Source organism: Opisthocomus hoazin, chromosome 2 (genome assembly GCF_030867145.1).
Source record: "Opisthocomus hoazin isolate bOpiHoa1 chromosome 2, bOpiHoa1.hap1, whole genome shotgun sequence".
NCBI classification, from domain to species: Eukaryota; Metazoa; Chordata; class Aves; order Opisthocomiformes; family Opisthocomidae; genus Opisthocomus; species Opisthocomus hoazin.
Genome location: NC_134415.1, coordinates 18,270,833 through 18,293,377, shown reverse-complemented (window position 1 = coordinate 18,293,377; position 22,545 = coordinate 18,270,833). Strand labels below are relative to the sequence as shown.

The 22,545-nt window shown below is 40.0% G+C and overlaps 1 protein-coding gene across 1 annotated transcript in view; it reads right to left on the bottom strand.

Annotated features, from left to right (window-relative positions):
• Positions 1–397: 397 nt before the first annotated feature.
• The window catches only part of ZFAND3 (zinc finger AN1-type containing 3), a 145,188-nt gene continuing 123,040 nt past the window's right edge, over positions 398–22,545 (bottom strand). Inside the window, 1 exon segment of the mRNA XM_075412803.1 lies at positions 398–3,064. Within this exon segment, the coding sequence (XP_075268918.1) occupies positions 2,910–3,064 (155 nt within the window). The 3' untranslated portion in view covers positions 398–2,909.

The window sequence follows — 22,545 nt, the reverse complement described above, 5'->3', positions numbered from 1 at the left end:
GGAATACAGCTACTCTAGATGCAGAAGTTGTCAAAATGCATGAAAGAATATTTAAGACATCTTAAAACTTTGATGCCAATGATATAGTGCACAGTACGCATTTGACTTAAGAGTCTGAACACCTTACCTTGTTCATTCGATTACTGTATCTAACCTCAAAATGAAATAGACCAATACTCAGGCTAGAGTAGATTTGGCCACATTTGCTTACAAAATACATCACTAAACTTGAACGCAGCAGAAGTATTATCTTCCCCTTCCAAACTGGCAGAAAGTACTGTCCACCTTCCACCAACTATAAATTCAGCTTGAAGTTACTGGCCTAACATTGGCATTTTCCCCATCCGTATTTCTTACAAGAACTTGCAGCAGAAATAGTGCAAAATAGCAAGATCTGTTGGAATAGGCAGAAAGAAATTCAAACTTTAATCTGATTGGTTTAATTTTTTTTAGCAGGAGGAAAAAGAATAAAGTTACAAGATTCTTTTAATATTTTCACAATGTTAAACTAAAACTGAGCTCTAGGCTACATGTGTAAGTAAATCTAGAACACAAAAGGGTTAAATAAGATCTTCTTTTAAGATACAAGAACTTAAGCTTTCTTTACGTTTAACAAACTTCACAGAACAGATACTGCAAAGGAACAACCCCCTCCCCAACTCTTTTGTTTAAAGTGAACATTGTCCATTATTCACATGAACTTTAACTAGTGTTCTCTCAAGAGCCACCTTGAAACCATCTGTGCACTTGTAACGAGGTTAAAGAGAATATTAAGGAGGAACAAAACAGCATCTTCAGTATTAATGCAGAAAAGCCTCGTGTATCAGTCTGAATGCCCATCAAATGCTATGATAGGATTTTGCAGGAAAAGAAAGTGCGTATCACAGCAGCCGCCAAAATCCATGTTTTTTAAACTCCTCACGGCAAATGTAAATAATATCCTTGGACAGTCTCTCTCACCAGGACCATTTCCTGAAAAAGCAGCACATTACAGAAGATTTTGCTGCTGGTTTCATATTCTTGAATAATAACAATAATAAAAAAAACAGCTTGCCTTTGGGATAGCTTGCATTTTATAACGATAGGACACTTCTGATTTGCTTCATGGTTAATTAACGCTAATACAGTCAGATGCTGAGTGTGTGTGTGGAGATATATATATATATTCTTTTTTTTTTTAATTAGTTGTCTCCTTGTTAAATGCTCCTAGCTGGCTATCAAAGTAACAATGTAATTTGGCCTATAAGGAGTTAGTTACCTGTAACAAGTAGAATGGAAGATGACTCACACGAGATTACTCCCAAAATGCTGGGGTTTTCCAGGTGAAACGTTACTTCACCCCTCTGATGTTCTGTATCTGCCCAGTATTTGAAGATGAGGCAAAATCTTTCCTTCCCTCAGGTTTTCTTACAAATTTACCTGATTATTAATACCTTACTAATAGACTGAGAAGCTAAATTCACTCAGGATTAAAGCTGGGCCACATCGGTACAAACCCTTTTTACCTGCATAAACCCCATGTGCAGCAGGAGACATGCTGACCATTACGTTTGCTTTTTTGTTTCCAAACTGACAAGACTGGTGCAATTCTGTTCAGCTCGGCTCAACGTGACATACCGTAATACAGAACCATAGGTCTAACCAGATCCAAAACATACTCCATGTAATGCTTTTCGCATTCACTTGCTATACGTGCTTTGCAATAGATGCGGGCAGAGATTTTCGTGAGAGTGTTCGGCTGCATAGAAACAGGGCTGACGTAGCCCGTCTGATTATCTCATTGACACTCTGGAAGCGAGGAACACAAACTCAATCTGATAAAGGGTGTTTTTACCGGTTGTTCCCCAATACTGTTACTGAATTCCGTTTGCTACAAAATGTCCTTTTTTTCCCCCCCAATATATAAGTCTAGCTACAGAAAGTCAGTCTGTAGAATCCAGCCATGGCTACTGTGCTGTGAATTAGCCTTATTTGATCAATTATCAGATACCTGCACTTAGCAAAAGGCAAACAAGAGCCAATCAGGTTTCGGCCGGTGGGAATGGCTGCACTGCTCAAGATATGTGGCATCTGTTCACACAACTCGTAGAATCTCTGTGGATGCCATGTAAAAAGTATGCACCATTTACTGCTCTGGGATGGAGCTGACTTTAACGTGAGATCATAATTTAACTGAGAAGAAAGCAAAAAAAAAAAAAAAAAAACAACAAAACAACAAACCCTGATAGGTTCTTTATAGTAAGATAGATATAAAAATTTTTCATAAGAATCTGTGTTCCCCTTTCTTTTTGGCTTCCTGGGAAGAACCAGAAAGATGTTCCTACCCCAACAGAATCCCTGATGCTGGTGACACTGCCTAACTCAAAAGCCACACGCAATGAAGGCACGAGTGACCAGTCAGGTCTTCTGGGCTTAAGCAGCTGCAGTTGCTGCTCTTAGTATTTCACCTCCTCAGGATTCACTAGCAGTGAAGAGGTGAAAGGCTGCACATTAAACAGTTTGTCTGAAAGCCATGTGCATAGCAAACTTTTACACCAGCTTCTATACAACTATTTGTTTTAACTGTACAGCTGGAATGTTTCCAGCGTAAGGCTTTTAGAGTGACTCCAGCAATAACAGAAGCCTTTGGATTTTTCTTGTTTTGTTTAAATCCACTAGCCATGCTCAAAAATAATATTTCTTCATGTTTTATTTTTATACGGTGGCTAGCAGGCACCTTAGTAACAGCCAGAAATCAATTTCAACCACCATCAATCCCTAAACTACAGTACCAGGACGGTTGGCTAAAGAAAGGAAACTGATTGGCTGTAGTCTGAAACTTGCCTAGTACAAGGTGTCTGGCTGACTTTGTCCTAAATAAGGCTAACATTAGTGAACTAAGAGAACAGCATTTGGTTGCAGTCTTGCACTCAGGAACATCCTTCGCCAATGCGTTGGCAAGATCTCCCTACTTTCCGATCCAGTTTCACCATTTTCATAATGGCTTCCTCACGCCCACGTCCCATGTGGTCAAATGTGCAGTCATGTTGTTCAGGCAGGCGATGTAACATACAGAACACATAACCTACCATGGAAAGGGAGAAAAAAAAATACAGTTAGCAAGTTGGTTACAGTGGCAGAACCTTACCCGAATCGCAACTGAAGGATCACCTGCTGAGGGATTACTCAATTCTCAAAAATGAATGGCAGCTTTAAGTTTTTACTTATCTTCCTTATAGGGTATTAATAAATACCTGATTATTTACTGCATTTTCTTGAGTATTTACCAACACCATATCAAAGCTCAAGTCATATGAGGTTTGGGGCTTTTTTGTCCGTCCTTTCATCTTACAGAGAAAGCCCCCAAAATTGTCTAAACCAGGTATGCTCAGATAGTAACAAAGCTAATGTTTGGGGGGGGGGAAGCTGATCACCTTCATTGAAATGTTTTCTACTTTATGTGGAGTTGGTTGGCATTTCTGACATTCATGCACATGGTACTTCAGATTTAGCTCCCAAGCAGGCATTCAAGTCAGAACTGTTAAATCTAAGCACCTTGCTTCCTCCTTATTGCCAGCACCCCAAGCTGGCAGCGACTGCGGGAGAGTTCACTGCTCCGCTACTATTCCAGTTTTCAGAAGCTTCTCTTCATGAACTAAGCATGAGGGGAACAGGCATTTGACACAGGGACAGGTCATGCCACATCATCTTGCTCTGCAGCTGAAAAGATGTAGATTATTGTCTCTTTGTCTATAGCTAGTCAATGTTATTGAGTTTTTCAGGGCGCATGCGATTCAGAAACACATAGCAATACTTCCTCCTGCGGGTGAGGAGGGCATCTTCAGTAGTCACCTCTTTCTAGTTTACAAAGAAAATCAGCTTTTTTCTTATTTGGCCCTAACACTTTGTTACAGTAAAGAAATTGCCTCAAATTTCCTACCTCTAAAATGAATGTGATAAGGAGTATTAAGATTATATAGTAGGGAGAAGAGTCACACAGTTACAGAGTTCATGTAGTCCACTGTATATGAAATGAAGTACAATATTGGCTATGCTGCAATATTTTTCCTGCCTGATGGTGCAAAGAGCATCACTCTGCCTCTCACTGAATGCTTTACGTTACTGCTGCTCCTTGAATGCTCAAAAGATATTAAAACCACAAAAAGATATTTGAGAGATGGAAAAGGATAAAAATGAGTTAATGATAGAGTGTGTGTGTGTGTGTGTGTGTGTGTGTGTGTATACACACACACAAAAATGTGTATAAAGTATTTCAAGCTCCTGGACTATAAAACATCAATTGTAGGAGCGAACAACAGGCTACCTTTATGTTAGTGTGATTGTTGAGAAAAAAGAAAGGGAAAAAGTATCACACATGGGGGAAAAAAAAAAATGTAAAGAAAAATTGATTTATCTTTGCCCTTTGTTTCAACAGCACCAGCTAAGAAAAGACATGTCTATTATCTGCGGCTGGCTTTGCAACCCAGTTCCAGCAACAAAACAAAAAAGACAAGTTTTCTGTATTGGTATATGTGATTCAGAAATGCGGATGGAAAGATGCAGACTGAATTGATATATATCTCACCCCTTGTGATCATTGCCACCACTTCAATCTCAATCTGGGTCATACCACACTCAAATGTGACAAATATCTTTCTAGAGGTGCCAAAAATTCAGGGTCTGATTGTTAAAATGAAAATATCCTTACACTATAGTTTCAATACTGAACAGGCATTTCACTCAATTCTCTCTTACAGAAAGCAATGACTGAAGGCTTCCCCTATTTCTTGAAATAAGATTTTAAATTACTGAACCAACGTCCACTGCAGGCACAAGAATACATAAATATTTGACGAGATGAGCTCGAAAGTCAAGTTCATCATCTTATCTGGAGTGGATGTGTAAGAAGCAGATACAAGAAGCCATGCAGATATGGACTGGGCTGAAGTCGTTTCAGTCCATTGCAGGTAAAAAAATGGTTTTAATTCCTGATGGTTTTACAGATCCTCTCCATATGGTTAACAAGCATATGTAGAAATGCTATTTAATGTTATCTAAAAGAGATCTTGCACACGTATACAATCTTCTGCATTGCTTCAGCAAGACCCTTTTGACAGTTCTGTAAATCTAATAAGAAAACACATATACAAAATTTATCACTTTTGAACACGACTTTTCAGTTGCCCCATTTTCCTCACCCTCTACGAAGCCTCCTGTCTTTCGTAGACCAGTGATGTAGACTTCATGATGTTCCTTTCTACTTTGCCACCCCCCAAATACAATCTGTTCTGTGCTTTGCCATATCTTTATTTCTTTTTTGAACACCTTTTAGTGCTTTTTAGAGCACCTGTTTTCATGTAGGAAAAGCTGTACTGTATGCTATTTTTACTTCAGATGAAACAAATTATTTATTTTTTCTGTTTGACAAGTATTTCCTTATGCATTCTTGAACAGCATTTCAATAACTGTACACAAAGAATGGTAGGTGGTTTTCATTTTCCCAGACTATGGGAAAAGTATTTTTCATTTCAGCAACTAAATGACCTAAACCTGTTATTCATATATCTATTTAAATATGTACTACTAATTAGAACTGACAATACCTAATGAAAGAATACCCAAGCACATTTTGAACATTAATAAAATAGTTTTGCACATATTCGCTGTTCTTACGGAGGGGATTTATTCTTGTTGAATTAGTAAAAGGGATCTTCTGGAAGTCCCATTTCCAAGAGAGACTTCAGAACTTTAGTCCCACTGCTCCAAACACCTACATCACTTTAAAGACTGGAACTTAAATTTTTTGTAGGTTTTATTTAAAACTTAAAGGACTTGCATACTGTTATATAGTAGCTAGTTGAGTAACAGCCATTCAGAATATTTTTTCATTAGTTCAGAGTGGATATATTCAATTATTACTGCTATATGCACTCCTTGCTTCTTCCCTGGTCTGGAAACCAGGGCAGACATTCTGTGGTCTGCGTGTGCACAAGTCCCTGATGTCGTACCAAGACCATGAGTATTTGTAACAGTTCCATTATTAACATATGTGCACTGGGGCAGAAGGCCAATATAGGTACTTTATTTTGATCCTTAAAAACAATCCGGATTTTGAGGTGAAACCTTTTCTCCTGAGAACTCTGCTTTTATAGTTATAAAGCAAATTAGATTAATGAGCTCTTGTGGTGTATTTACTGTGAAGTTCATTATGGGAAGATTTTAAATACAGGTTGTCTCCCCTAAAGGATTTTACTACAGAAATGCTTCTTTTAGCACACTATAACTAAAAGACAAAATAAATAAATTTCTGCTAGGGGAAGAGCATTGGAAAAGGGAATCTATCTGTCAACTAAAGTTAGTTTACCCTAGTCATCAACCAAAAACATGTCAGACTTCCACTCCAAGCATACAAGATTTCAGTCTAGAAAACGTAATAATACATCTCGCAGCATTGCAATTGTTGTTTTCTGATGTTACAAGTAAACTATGAATCACCTACTCCTCAGGCCTCTAATGCAAACATCTTGGAAAAACATCTTGTAGTGCCTCAGAACCTTTGAGCTCCTCTAAGCACCCCAGAAACTACTTCACAGTATTTCAGAAAACGTTCACTTCCATTTCATCGCCAGAGCACAAATGGCTGAAGCCATAAAGCAGTGTACCATCTCTGCCTTACTTGTAGCCATACAGATGAGTATTTTGCATAGGACGTGTAAAAACACATAACTCGAAGGAAGTCTAAGATCGCACACAAGCAACTGTGAAGTTGCTTTCATCATTCCCGAGGAATCTGCTGGGAAAAGGCAACTGGAGAGGACAGAAAACAAATTATTCTTCCATATTCAAGACCAGAGAATACCACAGACCTACAGTTTGCTGTGTATGGGTGATGATGAAAAATGACTGCATTTTCCTCGTTATATTCAAGAGCACTGGCTAGATGGGAGTATGGAATGACAATAAGCAAATATTTCAACTAAAACCTACATTTCATTCTTAACTTTCATTCTTCGAATTCTGAAAACAGTAAGCTGCTAAAATACTGATAAAAAGATACGTGAAGCATCAGAAACAATTCAACTAAATGGGATAATAATCCACAACACAAAGGCCAAATTGTAATTCTGGAGGGTCCCTTGTTTTACTAAATTTCTTTTTCTCTTTGCTAACTGAACAGAAAGTGGTCAGACTTCCTGGAACATGGCACAAATGCCCAATGATGGGATTACTGCAGACTACCAATGGAGAAGCACAGCACACTGGTGGCACTACTCTGATGGACGTCCTTGGCCAGGCATGGAGTAGTCCCAGACTCTTCTAATGTACCGCTGGAGAATATGACACTGTTATGCAAGACATACAATAAATATAATGATCCCTGTTACATGAATAGCACTATGATAAAAAGGAAGCTCCTTTTTCTCCCACCCTGAGATTCTGGTCCTGATCTATTGATGAGACATTCAGAAAGCTGCTGAAAGAAGACAGATTTGTTTGTTTGGTTTGTAAGCATGTTTTGAAACGTGGTGGAAGTGCCAAACAAGTCTGTTAAATATTTATACAGCTTACACACAAAGTGACTTAAAAACATTTAAAAGTGTCTGTATTTGAAACATCTTGATGTGCATTGCCTAAAAAGTAGTTGCATGCTGCCACAATTACCCTGATATTCAGTATATTCATACTTCTGTGTTTTGAGAATAGAGAGCATATTTGGACTTTGCCATACAGTGAATGTGGCACACGGTTAACACGGCAGTTCCATCTACTGAAGAAAACTGAACCTCGCTTATGTAGAGGTATGTTTTTGCATTTCTGAAAGCTAAGCCATTTGAGTATCATTGCTGACATGAAAAGACAAAGCCCTTCATTACCAGGTACCATCAATCATCTTAATTGTTCAAGCTAGACATTTATGTTTTCACTGCATGCAGTAACTGCTCTGAGTCTTGCCTTCCATACTACAGTGACCCCTTCTGATTCATACAAAGGAGCTCCCATTGGTAGGTAAGGAAAGGGGAGTCAGTATGACCATAGGGAATTAGAGCTTCTGACACTTCAACATCACCTTACCTGCTCACTAGTACTGATATTCATCTTTTTCATTCTCAAGTCAAAAGGCAGAAGTTCAAAACTGCCAGAATTTGCGGCTTACACCACTTCCAACCTTTATTTAATAAGCAACTTGTGTTCGAATAGACTTTGTATAGGGGATCTACACAAAAGTAGTCTTAATAATGGCACAGACTTATTCCTGTGCAGAATTCTGTGCTGTGTGCTTTGGCTTCTTCATGTGCTTGACAAGAAATTTTACCTTGCTTGCTATTCTGAAATTCTAATCAACAGAGGTTCAAACAGAACTTAAAAATATCTTGTAACCTTAAGAGATGCAAGGTGCTGCAAAAATTCTCTACCAAAGGTGTATTATCTAACAAGGTATGTGTGAGTCTACATGCAGTTTTCTGCGCAAGAACAGATTGTAACGTATCTTTAAGAGGTGAACGTATCTACAGGGGATCATACAACACAGCAAAACCAGGCAGATTAACCAGCAGACAAGATTTGCTCATGCAGTGACACATGCTGCTGCAGCACTGTTCAAAATAATTGGACACCATTCATGAAAAGTGTCGAGCAATCCCCAAAACAATGTTTATGCAGCTCTCCCATCCCTTCCAACTGAAAGATGACTTAATGTGTTATAAATGATACTAACAATAAAGCGATAAAAAAAAAGCGTGGGAGGAAAATATTTTTTCTTTTTTCAAGACATGAAATAGCTAAGAAATGAATGTAAGAGCAGTACAAATAGGTACCAAGATACAAAGCAAGATCCTAAAGACTTGTACATCAAGTACCTCAGAAAACACTTGCTCTCTGGATGTCAATACAATCCAGCTTTCTCCCCTCGTATTTTGGAGATTGTTCAGTAAGAACATCCAGCAATGGAAGGACGTAAAAGTGTGCTATAGTCCAGCCTAGCAAAACTTCCAGTGCAGCTTATATGCACTGCTATTTTACAGTATAAAAACATTCCAGTCTGCTGATGTCTTGTATTATTCTCCTTCTAGACAGCTCCATTCGTGCATATACTCTAATTATCTCGTCTCTCTCTTCTGTGGGGAATGCTCTGCATTGGCACTGCCAGCTTTCATTACACAACTCAAAGGAACATTTACTGACATTTTCTATAAAACCAAACCAAATCGCAACAAGCTAAACAACAAGCTTTTGGAAATAAGTGAGCTACACTATTGTCCCGTTTCCCTTTCCCAGCTTTGTAAGATGTCACAGAATTTGATTAAGTGCTAAGTAGTTCAGAATAACTTGGCTAGGAATCTTGTCATTCACTTCCAAGGGGAAAGGGGAGTAAGCCACATTATGGTGAAGCTTTTTATAAATGTATTTAAGCTTTTTAATAAATGTATTTATTAAAACTCCACAAAATATAGCTTGAGGTAGACCTTTCTATCATTTCAACTCCAGGAAGAGTGGACGGGGAATGTGCTGTAGCTCTTAAGTGCTGAAGGTTAGAAGTCTCTAAATATTAATGCACAGTATCTTAAAAATTGCCCTCTCAAGGCATTTCAGTTCCATGTTCCTTCACAAACAGTACAGCTGCAATAGATTCACGAAACACACAGGAGGAAGAAGCGAACATAACTTCTGTTCATTAACTTACTTTTCTAACCATTTGCTATAGTGACTACAACTTGCCTTTCAATATTTTCTCCTTTATATAGATCGTCTACACTCATGCTCATGACTACCAGAATGATCAATAACTGAATCAAAAAGAGCAAAAGAAAAGAGGTGGTATAAGACACCTCAGAATGTTTCTTTTAATCTGCCAATCTCTCCCCGGGACTGGACATGCACTTGGGACTTCCATCCTGCTCTTAAGTCAGTCATAATCTCAGCTTTCCTGCTAGAAGCACACAGCTCCGTGACATCTGTGATGCTACATAAAATTTTATGTCTGAGACTCAGGATACTTACGAGACGCTGTGGGTTCATTTTGTATTTCTACCACTGGATTTATGCTCAGGAGAAAAGAAGGGAATAGAGATTTCCCCCTCCCTGCCCCCCTCTTTTCTTGTTCTGTTTTGCTGTCTACCACGAAGATGGTAAAGCAGTACGTATAAGCATGCATTAGAGACAAAAAAAGCTACTAGTGAAAAAACTGCCCAGGAAATGAATGGAAAAAATGGCATACAAAAGAAAGATGACATCATCTTAATCCTGTAACAGCCACTGGACAGGTATGGTTAAAGAATCTGCAAGAATTCTTTAGACTGCAAGGCAAAGGGTTTGTATTTCCAAGTTTAGTCATATAAAACCTACGCTTCGAAGTGTCTTCTGTCTATTTTTTTGAATATCACAAGCTTAAGAAGCTGCTTCAGGGAGCATGCAAGAGATGCAGTTTTGCACTGTGGAGACTCTGCAGACAAACTACCTTTCATCCCAATTTGTGCTAATTTCGATTTCACTTTCCTATTTATGTTACTACTTGCACAGAAAGCTATCAAACTATTTTTTCCTACATTAAATGTGACACAAATTTTGAACAGAGAATTTCTATCACTTGAGGACAGAGCACATGCTAATTTTTTAGGGGTTTTTTTTTGAATCAACAACTTTTACGGAGGTTCTGTGTAAGATACTATTCTACTCCTTGACTTTGGCACTAAGAAGAACTCAAACAGCTTCCTCCTGTTTCTTTGAAGACAGTGTATTTGGAGTTGGAAAAATTAAGACATGGCACTGTCCTAGATTCAAGTCCTGCTTTTGCTCTAGTGGATACCAGCTCCACAGAAGCAGGAAGCATATTCAGGAACAGAACTGAGGTTTTCAGGAAATTATTTCTGAATTTCAAAGAATCCTCAATGAATCAAAGTGATAAACCTAGCGTATCTGCTTTGCAACAGTAAACTGCAATTAAAAATAGTTTGCCGGGAGTCAGGTCTTACTGAATACTTCAGGTCTCAGTCAGGATTAATATCTCAGTTCCACAAAACAGCAGTGGTTAAATCTTTTGGTTTGGACCAGATATTTTCCTTGCTCTACAGAACACATGCACATTGGAGTAACTGCTTTTACACCACAACTTCTTCACCCCGCTACGGATTCATGAGTTATGGCCAACATCTATCAGAGACAGTCTAATGGAGCAATGTCAGTACCTGATTACTCCCACAGATACAGCATGCAATACTCATTTCTAAACTGCTTTATAGCTCCAAAGTCACTGACCTGCACATTTCACCTGTAGGCTCTCCTTCCAACCTTATACAATGTCCTCCATTTTTTGTCCAAGTTGCAATCCACAGCAGTCGGGCACAAGCAGTAGCTGTGACCCCACAAGCTGACTTTCCAGCCAGCACAAATGGTGGGTTACCACTGTTGTGAAATGTCCGTAGAACTGGGGTATGATCCCAGTTCACCTGTAGTGATAGGTGAAACTTCGCAGAAATTAGCATTTTGTCACATACTTTCACAATGTAACCGAAAGAAACATTTTTTTCTCCAGAAGATTCACGCAAGTGTTGAAGCACAAAGGCAAAAACATGGTTAAAGTTTAATTTAACAAGAGCATTTTTCAAGAAACCATTTTGCTCCCAACTTGCAGCATCAACAACGGTGCCAGGCAGTGAACACCAATATATGACTAACTTGAGGGAGAGGAAAAGCTAGGTTCAAAATGAAAAGCTCAGACTTTCGGTAGGTGAAGAGAGTTTGGTTTTTTGAATAATCTTGTGATCTTGCAACAATATATTCAGGAAGAATTAACATCACCCCTACACTTGTAAAAGGAACATTCACTGCCATGTTTGCAGGGCCAAGAATACGATGAAACAACACTGCATCTCCCAGGTAATTTCTAGTTTCACAAAGTTGTATCCTGTAGGACGTGGGAGAACGAATCCCCCCACAGGGAAGAACAGGATATGCAGTAAAAAAAGCAGGATTAGGCCAAAAAGGCATTCTAGTGTCCAAGAGTTACTTACCTGATAAAGTAGAGGTAAGCCATAATAATAGGTAAGACTATTGCGAATGGTGGTACTCTTATAAGATTTTTTCATACGCTATACCAGCATATAAGAAAGTATTTGTTTCCTACCCAGAACATTTATATTTGAGAGTAATGTGAAATCTTAAAAAAAAGTCTCCAGAGAGAGGGCAGGCAGATGACAGCTATCCTTGCACCAACAGGGCCTTGTGCAGAGTGTCTGACATTTTCAAAAGAGCCAGATGAGTATTAACACTTCTAGAATTCTCTCTACACCAAGCCCATCTGAGCTAATACACTTCTCCCAGGAGCTGAGAATTTAATTAAAAGCCAAAGTGTACCCAGTAATTTAATTAAAATAGCAAGCAATACTGAGTGATTCAATAATGTATGTGTATCACTTTGTTTAGCCCAATGAAAATGCAGGAAAGATAAGGCTACTAACAAAGAACTGGAATGAATAATGAAAGGGTCTATACTAACATTCTGTACTTGTTATATTAATTTTAGCTGTTCTCCTGGATCCTGCATGCATTATGATTTCAAACCATCACATGCTGAATATGATTCCAGGTCTGACTTTCAGTGTATTTCCTGAATCATGTTATTTATGCCTTGGGTTTAAATGGCTTTCTAGAGGTTGCACCATATTGATCCACAGTCTGACAACAGCTAGACTTGCTGGGCAAACCACTGGAGAGAAGCAGCTCTATTTCATTTAAACCTAAACGGAATGTATGTTCTCTCTTTATCCCCTATTTACACCATATGTCCAGGGTCTCTTAGATTACACATTCTGCTCCATGCAAGTCTTCTATTCCTGTTGCCTCCTGCTATCTGTGTCAAGAGTACTTCTTGTAGCCAAAAGGAAACAGAGCTCCATTCACAAAGGAAAAGAAATGCCTAGAGTGATGTACACTTCCCCTTTTTCTCTGGGTGCAAAGACTTACACACCATTCCCTGCTCCTGCTTGTTCAGAACACGGCAGGACCCCTGTATAAGTGGTGCACTTCTGTACATATATGAGCAACTTTCAGCAATTCAGGAACACTTAACGGCTTTGAACACCTCTGCAGGTAAACATTTTCATTTCAATACACATACAGTTAAACAAATGCATTACTTTTAAAAACCTACTGAAGAAAATACTATACCTTAGTGATTAGAATATCCATAAATACAGTTTTCCAGTTCTTGGAACTTTGCTCCAAGGCCACAAATACTTAATATCGAAAGCCCCTGACACAGATTAATATTATTCTTTTAACTTTTGTGAAAACTGATGCACACTGATCTTTACGCCATTTCCTTGAAAGGCCCACAGCAACCTAGTAGAGAACTCCAGCAGAGAACCAGGTAGCCTTAAGTCCCAGTACCTAGCTTTAACACTTTCTTATACCTTAGATATGGAATTTAAGATGACAGGTGGCATTTTCCTTTAGGTAATATTTTATTTAGTCAGCTTCTAGGGGAAAAACCCTCTAGTTCCTGAAAAGAATCCTGACTTTTCAAGGCTAATTTTGAGAATTCCTTTCAATATCCTCCTTCTCCTCCCAGTTCTGATGCACCAGTTGGTGTGATGTTTTTCTCCCCAACGCCTTCCTATGAAGAATTTAGACTTTCACCAACAAAATTCACTGGGCATCATTCCTCCCTACCTAATCCTTACTTCATGGTCAGCTGAACTACCTGGCATATTATGGGGCCTTCTGTGTATGTTTCAAATATCGAGCCCATTGGTAAGATCAGTACTCATGTGCGTAGCTATTTGCTAACATATGGACACATATGTTTGATTCACTCTGAGGGGGAAACTTTCTAGGCAGGAACTTTCCTTTTCAGAACAGACTGCTGCAGCCTCCTGCCAACCAGCAGAAGCTTTCCAAGTGCATAGTCCTGGTGAAGCTATAGCGTCTGCCTGGGAGACTGGATAAATAAGAACACTGTAAAGAAAGAATTTTGATTAGAAAAGGTAGAGAGTGTTAACCTTCAAAAATGTTTCCTTTGACATCTGGCAGGTAGGTGGCTATTATCTTCATTTTTATGACAAGAAAAAAAAAAATGACTCAAAGACTGAGGAAATTACTTTCCTAAAGGTCCTGAAAGAGATGGAAGAGGAATAAGGTAGTCTGAGTTACATTTTTATGTTCAAGTTCACCAGGCCATGTGTCTCTTGTGCACACAAAACAATTAAAAACTGCATCTCTGTTTACTTTATATATATTCTTTCTTCTGTAGCCACAGTATAGCTATGTATGAAAGAAGAGACGTAATGTGGCACACCAACAAAATGCTTTTTTTTTTCCTTGTACTGTAGTTTCCATGCGAAAACCACCTAAGGGTTATATTCTGAAGGACATACCACATCAGTAGTATCAAAATAAAACCTGGGGTTTTGGGTTTGTTTTTAAAAGCAACATGCTAACTTGTTTTACTTAAGGAGAACTCAAGGGCTTATGAGACTGACTGACCCATTTCAATTACATGTATTGATTGGGACTGTAGGCAGGTAACAGGCTCAGTATACATCACTGAATCAAGAGAGTTGCCTGTTGCAGAACTTTAGGTAGCACAGTGGAAGAGGTCAAAACCAGCACATACTGTAAGAAACCTGCAGTAGTTGAACAAGGTGGGGGAATATACTGGAGCCTTTTCAAACTGTATTTCATGATTCCTAATTATAAGCAACTATGAACTCCGTTTACACTGTTAAAACTGTGGACAGCTTTTCTAATGCCTAGACACTAAAGTGTTTTTCTGAGTCCTATCCTTGGAGCCCGTGATTCACCAATTAGTCAACAGCTTTTAACTGTTTGATTTCTAGTATTTTCAGAATATATACTACTCAGACACCAACAGTTAACAGCTCCTGCTCCTATCCCAGTCTTGGGATAATACCTTTGTAAAATAAAACAAAAAAAAAAACCTCTTTGAGTTTGAATTCAAACTTCAATAGTTTTTCTTTTTTTCTGTTTTGGTTTTTTTTTTTTTAATTGTTAAATACTTGCAGCAATGTAAGTTAAGACGCTAAGCATTACTGGAATGGTTGAGGCAAAAGTGCTATTCTGGGAGCAACTATCTTAGGAGAACAGACAACAGAAGACAGCCAAATGTGGTATGCCTTAAGACCTGTCAGGAAGACTTGCCAGAACTATAGTATGTAACCAGTTACTAATAAGATCTAGTTTTCCTTTAATACTTCTTTACTGAACTGGTTGACTCCATCTCCAGCAGCAGTGCGCCTATTTAATTTCAATCAATGGAAGCACACCTGTGATATCAATACATAATCATGTCCTGAAGCCATTTTGGTTTGTACCAGATAAACCTTATCCATCTAGAAAGTGAATTTACCAGTGTCATTACAAATTCTCCACAGAAGAAGGTTCCATGGAAATGGAACCATGATTTAATATTTTACCAAGTTTCAAGAGAAACATTAGTTTCGATACATGTTCGACTACTTTGTACAAAGATGAAGAAGTTGTCAAGAGCTTTTTTTTTTTCTTTGCATATCTCTTCGTTTCTTTCTTCCCGTCCTTTTGAAGATAATTTCTAAATTAACTGAGTAAATCAATTCATTCCAAATTTCTTCTGGCACAATCCAAACAAGTGCCTCATCTCCTGTGTTTATGAACAAGCAGCTCTGTTATACAAGTTAAGAATCTGCAGCTGTTTTCCTTCCACCTGTTTTATTACTGAATCACAGTGAGACTTGCTGCCACCGTATCTGTAAAAAAGGTATAGTCCCTTCTGCGTGGGCACATTTTGCTTGTGATGGCTAACGAAATACTCAGTGCTCGATACAAGCCTGTTCTTTTCTTCCTCTTACCCCTCCGCTTAGTGGAAGACCAAAACAGAAATAAAGCAACACACACTTTTAAATAATCCGAAGAAAAAAATTCTGCCAGGTTATTACAGATTTATACAGAACTAAATTAAAAATAGAGATGTAAAAAAATAAGCATAGTAACATACCAGAACTCTCTTTTTTATACTTATTAACTATGCTTATGTGTTTGTGTGTGTACATATATGTGTATATATACACGTAATATGAGACAAGTTTCTGAAATTTTTTAAATATTTGACAAGTATACCTTCTAAACTAAGTTTTGTGCTTGTCCCTGCCAAGATTAGAAATTTTTACAGCCTGTTTATAATGCTTTCTCATGCTGGTTGGATCTCCTTTAATCTGCATTTACTCATCAATGCTTTAAAGTCCTTTCCATTGTTAATTTGATATATATATACACACACACACAGACACATATATATATATTTACAATCTGGCAAGCACCAAATTATCTTTAGAACGCACCAGACTTAAGTCAGGAGTTGGTTTAGGATGTAGGATATTTTGTAAGAGATATAAAGCCAGTTTGTTTTTAACACTGTTCTAGTGCAAGATAAATGCGTTCCTCATGGGTTTATTCCCTCATCACCTTAAGGTCAGCTTTCCTTCGAGCTACTTTTTTCAAATGACTTCTCAAATTTGTAATTTTGTTCCCATTAGTAACTTCCCTCCTGATCACAGTTCACACACAAAGGAATGTGGTGCACTGATACTTGCATAGAAATTAATCTGAAGACTTCACATGCATTTTTAGGACATGCCTTTTTTTGATGAGCTGTCAAATAAGATTTTTCTCTTATTTTAATAATCAACCACAGTACCTCTGTCAATGATTCCTTTTATCTACTTAATAGGTATTTATAATTGCCTGTCCAGCTGCCCCCATTTTTTGTTTGTTTTCAATCAACGCAGTGAAACATTCATTTACACCATTTTTCCCCTCTAGGCAAGCAATCTTAAGATTACTCAGATACTTAGTTTGTTGCTTTACCTCCCTATTTTATACTCTTTCACAGCTCAGCTTCTCCCTTATCTTTCTTTCATTTTCCTACAGGAACGAATTTGCCGTCTGAGCCCACTGTACTATGCAACATACACATCTGGTACTGCTATGGCCTCTTTCCTTTATTTTCCCTTCTTCTTGTCCCCTCCTCTAACCTAAGAAAAGAATGAAGAATCCTAAGTGTTTTTATGCATTAACCTTATGAGAAACAAGCCGCAAAGTAGTCGAGTACAAATTGAGTTACCAACTATTCAGACATGTTGATTTTCTGTGTTGCTAAGCTGTAGCAAGCAGCTTGCTATTAAACATGCTAGAACTAGAAACTGCTTTATCAAGACAATCTTACCCACTTTGATTACATCTTGATGAGCCATTTCACCATCTTCTAATAAAAATTCAACATGGCATTTATCCAGTTTGCATTACAGTCACATTCAGCACCGTCTCCGAGACGCCCTGCACAGTGCATACTGCAAAGACTAAAATCTGTGTCCTTTTTTCTAGAGACATGCTTTAGCAGTCAGAGCTCACTCACAATGAGCAGTAGACAGTGATCTGCGTGGATGAAGTTGTATCTCACACAAAGTCCCTAACTAATTAGGAAGGAAAGTTACGCCCTTATGAAGAAGGGGCCTGTGGCATGCCCCAACAAAGTGCTACGCCCTCACTGCACGCATGCAGCGCAGCGAGGCAGCACTCTGGCTAACCAGCAAAGTTAGACTCGCGTTTCCTGGCTCAAAGCCTTACCGCTGTACAGACCACTTGCCAACGTGCATCCCTTCAAACCAAGAAAACGGACAAGCATCAATACTTGCCAACATCTCACCAATAAAAATTGCGAAACAACACATTGTGCCTTCACCCATGCCCAAAGTTAGTAGTTACTACAGAGTCTCCACCAAGACCAGCGGTGAACACACTACTGTTCAAGTCTGTCCGCATTCTGGGAAATTATAACCTGTTACCGCACCACCTAGGCCAGTAAAGCTCCAAGATCATCTTTTCTGTCCACACAGGCAAGAAATACCACTAACAACCGTTTCATCGGATTGCACCAAACTGAGCAGCTATTTTTAAAGTCTGATCAGACTGGAAGGTTTCAACATCTTCCCATCCTAAACATCTACTCTGGCCAAAGAACATGAAAAACTTGAGATTTCTATCTGACAAGCACACAAACAAATCGTCAACATCTCTCTAAGGCACTGCTACTGGAAGTTAAAGCTAGGCTTACTTTCCATGGCCCATTATTTTGGCCACCCCACTGATTGCCAAAAGTTCTGGCTAGGTGGAGCCTGAGCTACAGACGTGTCCATTAGGACGTGGCCTAGAAACAGCAAACCGTTCTACACAAAAGCTGCTTTAGAGCTGGCACGCTGTACTAGTTTTTCTTTAATTCCTGACTAGGACTGGATCTAACATGACAGATGTGAAATTCCTTTACTGATCATCTAGAATATCCTCATGCATCTTATGCAATTCCAACAATATCAAAGATGACTGTAGACTTCTGTGTGTTGGCTTTACACAGCAAGTGATACCAGAACTACTTTCTGCTGTAAAATACTAAGCCTCTGCCAGAAAATTAAGCTATGCTTTCCATGCAGATAATTTCTATGATTTAGAAGTTTACGGCTCGGTATCTTTTGAAAATGTACACAATGTTATTTAGTAGTGATATACATCTAGTCAAGTAATTAAGACAAGGCCCATAAATTTATAGTGTAATTTGCAAATAATCAACCTGCCTTGTTCTAAAATACATTCCGAGAACTCTGTGTTATACAGCTACTTTCACTCAAAAATTCACTCCCCCAAGTTTTAAAGCAAGTCTGTGGTAGCCACCTGCTTATCACATCACAGAATCACAGAATGGTAGGGGTTGGAAGGGACCTCTGTGGGTCATCTAGTCCAACCCGCCTGCCCAAGCAGGGTCACCTCCAGCAGGCTGCACAGGACCTTGTCCAGGTGGGTCTTGAATATCTCCAGAGAAGGAGACTCCACAACCTCCCTGGGCAGCCTGTGCCAGGGCTCTGTCACCCTCAGAGTGAAGAAGTTCTTCCTCATGTTCAGACAGAACTTCCTGTGCTTCAGTTTGTGCCCGTTGCCCCTTGTCCTGTCGCTGGGCACCACTGAAAAGAGTCTGGCCCCACCCTCCTGACACCCACCCTTGAGATATTTATAAGCATTTATAAGGTCCCCTCTCAGCCTTCTCTTCTTCAGGCTGAACAAGCCCAGCTCCCTCAGCCTTTCCTCGTAGGAGAGATGCTCCAGTCCCCTCATCATCCTCGTGGCCCTCTGCTGGACTCTCTCCAGTAGCTCCTCATCTTTCTTGAACTGGGGAGCCCAGAACTGGACACAGTACTCCAGATGGGGCCTCACTAGGGCAGAGCAGAGGGGGAGGAGAACCTCCCTCGACCTACTGGCCACACTCCTCTTAATGCATCCCAGGATCCCATTAGCTTTCTTGGCAGTCAGAGCACACTGCTGGCTCATGGTCAACTTGTCATCCACCAGGACACCCAGGTCCCTCTCCACAGAGCTGCACTCCAGCAGGTCCACCCCAAGCCTGTACTGATGCATGGGGTTGTTGCTCCCCAGGTGCAGGACCCTGCACTTGCCTTTCACAGAATCACAGAATCACAGAATAGTAGGGGTTGGAAGGGACCTCTGTGGGTCATCTAGTCCAACCCCCCCGCCGAAGCAGGGTCACCTACAGCAGGCTGCACAGGACCTTGTCCAGGCGGGTCTTGAATATCTCCAGAGAAGGAGACTCCACAACCTCCCTGGGCAGCCTGTTCCAGTGCTCCGTCACCCTCAGAGAGAAGAAGTTCCTCCTCATGTTCAGACGGAACTTCCTGTGCCTCAGTTTGTGCCCATTGCCCCTTGTCCTGTCACTGGGCACCACTGAAAAGAGCTTGGCCCCATCCTCCTGACACCCACCCTTCAGATATTTGTAGGCATTTATAAGGTCCCCTCGCAGCCTTCTCTTCTTCAGGCTGAACAAGCCCAGTTCCCTCAACCTCTCCTCGTAGGGGAGATGCTCCAGTCCCCTCACCATCCTTGTAGCCCTCCGCTGGACTCTCTCCAGTAGCTCTTCATCCTTCTTGAACTGGGGAGCCCAGAACTGGACACAGTACTCCAGATGAGGCCTCACCAGGGTAGTGTAGAGGGGAAGGAGAACCTCCCTTGTCCTGCTGGCCACACTCTTCTTGATGCACCCCAGGATCCCATTGGCCTTCTTGGCAGCCAGGGCACACTGCTGGCTCATAGTTAACCTGTCGTCCACCAGGACACCCAGGTCCCTCTCCGCAGAGCTGCTCTCCAGCGGGTCCACCCCAAGCCTGTACTGGTGCATGAGGTTGTTCCTCCCCAGGTGCAGGACCCTGCACTTGCCCTTGCTGAACCTCATCAGGTTCTTCCCTGCCCAACTTTCCAGCCTGTCCAGGTCTCGCTGAATGGCAGCACAGCCTGCTGGTGTATCCACCACTCCTCCCAGTTTGGTGTCATCAGCAAACTTGCTGAGGGTGCAGTCTTAACTCTTCATCCAGGTCATTGATGAAGAAGTTAAACAAGACTGGGCCGAGTACTGACCCCTGGGGGACACCACTAGTTACCGGCCTCCAACTAGACTCAGTGCCGCTGATGACAACCCTCTGAGTTTGGCTATTCAGCCAGTTCTCAGTCCACCTCACCGACCGCTCATCCAGCCCACACTTCCTGAGCTTCCCTAGGAGGATGTTACGGGAGACAGCGTTGAAAGCCTTGCTGAAGTCTAGGTAGACAAAATCCACTGCTCTCCCCTCATCCACCCATCCAGTCATGCCATCGTAGAAAGCTATCAGATTGGTCAAGCATGATTTCCCCTTGGTGAATCCATGCTGACTACTCCTGATAACCTTCTTTTCCTCCACTTGCTTGATGATGACCTCCAGGATGAGCTGCTCCATCACTATACTGACAACTTAATTTCCAGCTCAAGGATCACAGGTGATTGATTTTGGACTGCTTATACTTCCAGCAGAAATGCTAACTTGAAAAATGTAACTTGAAGAGTACAATTCCTGTAATTCCTTGATGATATAACTGCTAACTAAATCAAATACTAAATAAATACATTATTTCAATACAATCATTATCCGTCATAAGACACTAAACTATTGAAAGGCCCACCCAAAACTAGAGAACATCGCCGTCTGGAAAACATGCCTAGTGTAACTGTCATCTAGAAACGTTTCACAGGAAGCTGGTTTTGTTCTGGTAGTGTTGATTTAAAGGTTATCCAGTCAGAGAGGCACAAAATGAGAATTCGTTCTGAAATTTCTCTTTCTCACTGAAGCTTGCAAAGTGCATCAGCAATTAACAATTCCTATCACTTCTCCCAGTTCATCATGTGAAAAGGCTCAGAACTCGTCTTACAAATTGCTCTTTTGAAGATCAAAGGGAAGCCGAATTTGTCTATGTGTGCTCTGGATGAGTTTGTAATTTACTGGAACTTTCAGAAGAGGCTTGGCAGCACGCTCATTTGACAGCCCCAGGGTACAGGATTCAGGGGAGCTCTGTGACTCTTCCCTTCTGAGTTCCTTCCTTGGCTTTAATTGGCACCTCATTAGAAATTAATGAAAATGACATCCTCTGTTCTTCCTGCTCCAGGCACAGAACGCTACAAAAAGGCCCATCACAATTCATAACACATTCAATTTATATAGCAATGGCTCTTAAGCATTATTTATGAGATGTGAATTTCTTGTCAGCAGTTAATAACTTGTACAGAGTGGAAGCAGAATTAAAAAATATCTTGAGAGTAAGTGTGTATGTGTGTATGAAAATAAACAAATCTTTCTACATCTGAAAAATGTCGTGTTTGAAGAACCCTTACTGGAACTCCCTTCTCAGTAGCAAATTGTTTTTCTTCATGGCAAAGCCCTGCAGCACTGTCAAATCTGTCTAAAATTCCATGTAGTGTCAAGGGAACAAGCTCAGCAGCATCACCTCTCTCTGGACAGGTCTTACAGGAGCCAGCAGAGCCACTACAGCAGTCTCCCAAAGATCTCGAATTTAGTGTAAAGCCTTACGTGTAAAGCAGCAGCTTGCTCGCTCTGTCGCCTTTTAAATAGGTTGTGTCTCATTGAACAAGTCCCAGTTACACTGGATTAATATTTGCAGGCATATCTACATGAAAACATTGTCCAGTATGTATAGATTTTTCTTCCCACTATCTCACTAAAAATGTCACTGGGAAAGTCACCAGGACACATCAGTGAAAAAGGAGATGATTTCCAGTACTTTTAACATTAGCACAAGAAGATGTGCAACAGCCAACAATAAAATTGCTGTTCTGTGGAGTCTTAAAGAGTTAATTTGGATTTTAACAACAGTGTTTTAGACAGAGCTTTGGAACAACACAATTTATGTGGTTAATCCTTTTTCCTTATATCCAAACACATACATTTGTCCTCCTAAAGATTGTGCCTGCCTTTTTATTGATTCTGACTTTCAGAATTTCTTTTCATGTTTAAAGTTTAGGGTTTTTTCTACATTTTTCCCCATTGCTTCAGTTAAGGATTATGATGCCAAGAATTTAATAGCAGTTGTCCAGAGTCCAGAACAAACATGCTTCACGTTATGACAAAAAGGATAACCTGATTGCTTACAGATTTAGATAACATTTTAAATGAATAAGAATTTTAATATATT